The 6039-nt window shown below is 36.6% G+C and overlaps 1 protein-coding gene across 1 annotated transcript in view; it reads left to right on the forward strand.

The window, feature by feature from the left end:
• LOC103803101 (rapamycin-insensitive companion of mTOR) overlaps window positions 1–6039 on the forward strand; it is a gene marked incomplete at its 3' end in the record, with an annotated part of 41027 nt that overhangs the window by 19359 nt on the left and 15629 nt on the right. Inside the window, exons 8-13 of the mRNA XM_009075637.1 lie at window positions 619–686; window positions 2698–2780; window positions 3399–3486; window positions 4837–4927; window positions 5066–5132; window positions 5241–5321. Of these exons, the coding sequence (XP_009073885.1) occupies window positions 619–686; window positions 2698–2780; window positions 3399–3486; window positions 4837–4927; window positions 5066–5132; window positions 5241–5321 (478 nt within the window). The remainder of the gene's footprint in view (window positions 1–618; window positions 687–2697; window positions 2781–3398; window positions 3487–4836; window positions 4928–5065; window positions 5133–5240; window positions 5322–6039) is intronic.

Raw genomic sequence — 6039 nt, forward strand, 5'->3', positions numbered from 1 at the left:
GCAGCAGGATGTAAGGATGGGGCGGGGGGGGGTGTGATTTTCTGTGAGGTCAGTCAAATGTTAAAACAGGCTATCTAGAGGCTATGCAGAGAGGTCCTGCAGCTCTCATTCTTGAGAGTTTCTAAGACTCAGCTGGATAAAGCCTTGAGTGTTTTGTTACATGACCTTTAAAGATGCCTTCCAACCCAAACCATTCTATGATTCTATAACCTGGCCTGGTCTGATAACTGACAACTTCTTTGTGCAGGAGTTTAGACTAGAGAGAGACTCCCTTAGGTCTGGGTAACTAACAAGGTCCCAGTCTTTACTTGCCTGCTGTCAGTGGGAGGCAGGGTGATTCATCTGACTAAATTTTTTTTTTTTGTTATCCTCCGTCTGTGGAAATTCCCTAGAAAAAGGAAAAGCAACAGTACTTAAAAATTATAAACTTTTTATGTGTGTATGCACATTGTGTACGTAGATTGCACATAGATATGCATACATAAAATATTTCTCTGATTCTTGATTTTGTCCCCCATTTAAAATCTCAGTTAACTAACTTTTATTTGCTGTGGTAGTAACACTGCTTGATTTGTACTAAGTACCTGTGTTGTGACATTTGTCTTTTTTTAATGGCAGAGAGGACAGAGAAGCACGGTTCCTAGCTAGTAAAATGGGAATAGTGGCAGCATTTCGATCGTGGGCAGGTAAGATTTGTTTGAAGCTGGATGATTGGAAGTGTGATTTTAATTTCTAGTCCAATTGATGAGTCTGATTTCTATCAATACCTTCCTACAATCCTACTATGTGTTTTGAATTTGCCTTTGAGATCGTTCTGCCACTGTAAATGAGAAATCTGGCTGTGTTGGGAGATAGCAGCAGAATAGTTCCCTCAGCACCTGCTTTTACCTGCTCCACATTTATTGCAGGTAAACATAATTTGCCATTTTTCATGTAGAAGATCCTTAAAATAATAATTTTTCTCATTTTTCTAAATCCTTTCTCTGCAATATTACAGTATCTAAGATGAAGCTACTGCCTTAGGGACTGCTTATTCTCTTAGTCAAGCCAGTCCTGCAAATCTAAACTGAATTTGTTAATATGACCATTTACCAAAATTTTGAGTAGAATTTGTATCAGCTGTACTTAGGAAAGATTCAGGCTGTCTTGTGAGACTATTTGCTTTATGTTTTGTAAGTTCTGAAAATTGTCATTAAGCTTAATTTTGATATTCAGATATCCCCAGTCTCACATGTTCTCACATGTTTGAAGAAGCAGCTTGGGAAGCTTGTCAGAACTTTGAAACCTCTAAGAAACAGTTTCTGATAGGAGTGTTGCTGCGTCTTCTGTAGTGAGGCACAGTAACAGCATGTGCCTGAAACTTCAAGTGACTGAAGAAACAATTGTCTTGGAATATGTTACTTGCCATGGCACTCTCGCAGTTAAACATTCATCCTTTTTTATATCAGTTACCTTGCAAAGTAGCATCTGAAGTGTTCTTAGTACAGCAGTGTCCTTGCACTGTCAGCCTTTGCAATGGACATGTAGGTTTGAGAGTGGTCTTGGTTTTGGTTTGACTTTTTGTGGGTTTTTTTTTTGGCTGTCTGTACATCTGCTGTGTTCCGCTTGCAAAAGGCCTCTGAGATGCACTGAGATGTACTTAACTGCTCTTAGTGTGTCTGTGGCCACATGTGCGTGTCTTAAGTTTGTGTGACATGTAATTTTTGAACTTCAGAACTTCTTTGGGTTCATAGAAGGCATGTAATGAAAGTTAAATTTGTATTAGTGAGAACAAATAGATGAGTAGAGGATATTTTTAATCTTTTAGTACTTTTTATAGAATAGCAGTTTGGCTTTGTTTACAATAGTAAGCAAAAAGGGTGTGCAAACCTGGAATGTTTTTGTTCATTTGAGTTGTATTTTGGAGAAATTGTTTGTTTTCTGAATGGTATGCCTCTGTAAGTTTTAATTTACTCTGTGTAGTCTGAAGAGAAGCGGTCAAGAAATGAGCAGGGTTAATGCCTTTGCAGTCATGCTTAATGAAGAGTCTATATAAATTGAGGCTGTAAACTAGTGGAAGCTTGAGATGATATTCTGTTACATACAGAAACAATTTGAAGATTTTCTGTATTAATATTGAAATTGTAAACTAATTTTAAGAGAGACCCTGAAATTTTATGTAAAGTTAGATCTACTGTCATAGAACTTTTGGACCTGAGCACTGGTCATTTGGGAAAAGATGGTTTAAAATGGTTCACAAAGAATGTTATTCCAAGTAAGTTTAAACTTGTGTAGAATTCACCTGAGATTAAAAGGAACTAAATAATTTTTAAGGTTAAGATAACAGCTTTAGAAGGGGAAACTCGTCACAGTTCTGCCAGCATGATAAATATCTTTCAGGTTTAAGATGCATTTTCTTTTGGCAATTTTGTCTTTTTGTCATATCTTCCATGTAAATGTTGTTTTCACAGACAATTTGGAAGAATTGTTCAGAGTAGCAATAGTTTTTAATGAGGAAACAAAGTTTTGTGATTAGAAAGTCTTCTAAGTGTTATTGATTGGAAAGGGTATGATATTGCAAAGGTGAAAATGCTGATGATTAGTAGTTTTTGTCCTGTGTGCTTGTACTGAAACTGGAAATCAAATTTAGCAATGTGTCTGTTGCTTTTTTTTTTTTTGTTAATGAGGGAATAATATTGTGTATTTAATGTTTTCTAGGCATTATCAGCCTGTGCAAACCTGGAAATTCTGGCATTCAGTCTCTTATTGGGGTACTCTGTATACCAAATATGGAAATACGGGTAGGTGGTAAATGTTTAGTACTGATGTATAATATTAGATGTTTTAATTAAAATATTCTGAGTGGTTTAACAATTTAGTGGTTTGAACATAAACTCCAGTTATGAGACCACTGTTCTCAAGTTTCTAAGTTCAAGTCTCTAATTCCAGTATAAAGTTCCAATGAGATTGGGAAGCATACCATTTATGTCTGAGAGTAAAGAATGGAGGAGAGAAAAGTACATGAATCAGTTTTTACTCTGGTCACAAATCCAAGCAAGCTTACACTAGCTGCAGTTAGAAATTTAAAGCATAATAACCCAAGTTGAATACAAGGTAAATAAACGCTTCTTCACAAATTAAACCTGTTAAAGAAGTTAATGATGCCAGCAGTAACTGTTCCGAAACTCTGTAGTCAAAGTAGCCTGAACTACAGAATTCATAGTGACAATAAGGTACAGTTCGAAAATAAACGAGTCCCATCTTTTCTTCTCTTATCCAGATTATTTTGGTTGATGAAAAAAGTAACACTGCAACAAATACACCAGTTTTAGCACTCTGTAGAAATCTCAACTTCATTATTAATAGTGAACAGAAGGAAAAATCTATGAAATTCTTGTTGCGGTTTTCTTTTTTGACAGCGAGGTCTGCTTGAAGTTCTCTATGATATATTTCGCCTTCCGCTTCCTGTCATCGCAGAAGAATTTATTGAGGCACTCCTCAGTGTAGGTAAGTATTTAAAACAGTTCACGTAAGAATTGTCTGTTAAGCTCTCACATGAATTTGAAAACTGCACGATCTCCTCTCTATTGTAAATTACATCGATGTTAACTGCTCTAGTACTGAATTTGTTGGGTGCTCTGAAGTCGTGTTTAAAATTCTTTATCAACTGTTAAGTGTTGTAAGTTTGTTGAAAAAACAGCAGTGGAGCATAGTTAGGCATTTATACAAAACACAGCACTACAAATAAGACTTCTTTGAACTGTTAGAAGTGTTATTAATGCAGATGTGTTATTAAATGCAGAAGAGTTATTAAACCATTTTATCTATATACTGTGTATCTGCTGGCTATCCCCACTGCACCCTAGCAGACTTGTACTTTTTCAAGGGCAAGTACATGCTTTTTCATGTTTTCATATATAACTGAGTTAGTTTTTTTTATCTTTAGAATTACACCTTTGTAAACTGGAGTATTCTCTGCTTTGTCCTGCAGTGTGAAAATGTAAGCCCAAAATGGGCAAGTTTCAGCCTTTTTGTGTTCCTGCAATTCTCCTCTTCAAACTTTGGTTTAAAATGTTTTGTCATGCAATTGGTTATAATAACTTAATCCTTGTTCCACGCTTATAAGTAAATAAATAATTCTTTGTAGCAAACTTACTAGTTTGACATAATGCATGTATATGGTAAAATTTTAGGTACTATTGTTGTTTTCTGTTAAACAAGTTTAATGTGTTTATGAATTGGAAATGTCATTATTTTGGCTGACACGTAGCTACATTTTTTTGTCCTTGCTTTGTTAAGAGTGTGGATTAGATAGCACATGTGCCATGAGGAGAGGCTGAGGGAGCTGGGGTTGTTTAGTCTGGAGAGGAGGCTCAGGGGAGACATTATCACCCTCTACAACACCCTGAAAGGAGGTTGGAATCAGGTGGGGGTTGGTCTCTTCTCACAGGCAACTAACAGTAGGACAAGAGGGCACAGACTTAAGCTCAGCCAGGGGAGGTTTAGGTTGGATATTAGGAAAAGATTTTTTACAGAGAGAGAGGCACTGGAATGGGCTGCCCAGGGCGGTGGTGGATTCACATCTCTGGAGGTTTTCAAGCTGAGACTGGATGTGGCACTTAGTGCCATGGTCTCTAGTAATGGCAGTAGGGTTGGACTCGATCTTTGAGATCTCTTCCAACCTGGTTGATTCTATGACATGCTAGAGATTCCTACTGACAAAATTTTCTGTAAGTTGCAACCTAAAGTAACATTTGTTGGCAAGAATTATTATTTACCTACTGACTTAGTTATTATTAAAATAACACTATGAAAGCCAGTGTTATAATTCCCATTGTCCCTATATTCTTGTTGTAGATCCAAGCAGGTTTCAAGATTGTTGGAGACTTTCTGATGGTTTTGTAGCTGCTGAAGCTAAAACTGTATTACCCCATCGAGCCAGGTCAAGGTGAGGATTTAATGAACTTAGTCTGAACACATTTTCTTATTTTGTTTTGTGGTAGTATTGACAAAACACTTCTTATTTTCTTCCAGGTACAATAAGAAATAAACTTTCTAAAGTGTTTCCAATCTTTTTTCTCCTTAGGCCTGATCTCATGGATAATTACTTGGCTTTAGTACTTTCAGCTTTTATTACCAATGGACTTCTAGAGGTAACTAATGACTTTTAAATTTGAATAGATAGCTGCAACTTCTGTCCTACAAGCATTCAAATAAAATGTTATACATTAAATGTTGTAATAATTTTTAACTTCTTGAAGGGTCTGGTTGAAGTGATCACAAGTAGTGATGACCACGTATCTGTTAGAGCAACTATCCTTTTGGGAGAACTTTTGCACATGGTAAGTAAAACTTTCTGTTGTTACTTGTAAGTAGATATTTGGTATTATAGCATTCAATTTGTGTTACAAACCTGGAACATGTAGTTTTCATCAGAATAGTGGATTAATTTACATTGCATCTTCTGGCACTTCATATATTAAAACCAGTGTAAATCAGTAGGAAGAGCATGTGGAAGTGCTAGGAGTTCTGCTTCAATGATAATCTGCAATTGTGACTTTTACCTGTACACTTCCTTAGTGTAGTAGACAGTTGTATTTTGAAGCTGGAATCCTGCAAACTCACCCACCAGTTCCTGTGTTTGTGAAAAGGACCGTTGCTAATTTTTGCTTTTCTTAGGATGATGGTAGGTAGCTCTCTGACAGTGTGTTTAGCTTTCTGCCTCACGGGCTAGGCAGGTGAAACTTTTTTCATGTTCAATTTGATGGGACTTCATGACTTGATACTACTCATTCAGGGCACTCCATCTTGGTGGAGTGCTCTTTCAGCACTGCTGTGAGTAGCTCTTGCTGCAGAGAACCTTTTGCTTCATTCTGCTTCCATTAACCTAATGTATCTTTTACAGTAGCTTCTCTCTCTTAACCTAAACTACTTTCATAGGGAAATGATGATACTGTTTTCTTATACACTCCAGTGCTACCTTTCAGCTGTTCGTTATATCTGAGTGATATGCTTTACCTGTCTAGAAAATCAGTTCTGTTTTTCACATCCTCTCTTGAT

This window comes from Acanthisitta chloris, unplaced genomic scaffold, assembly GCF_000695815.1.
Source record: "Acanthisitta chloris isolate BGI_N310 unplaced genomic scaffold, ASM69581v1 scaffold4405, whole genome shotgun sequence".
NCBI classification, from domain to species: Eukaryota; Metazoa; Chordata; class Aves; order Passeriformes; family Acanthisittidae; genus Acanthisitta; species Acanthisitta chloris.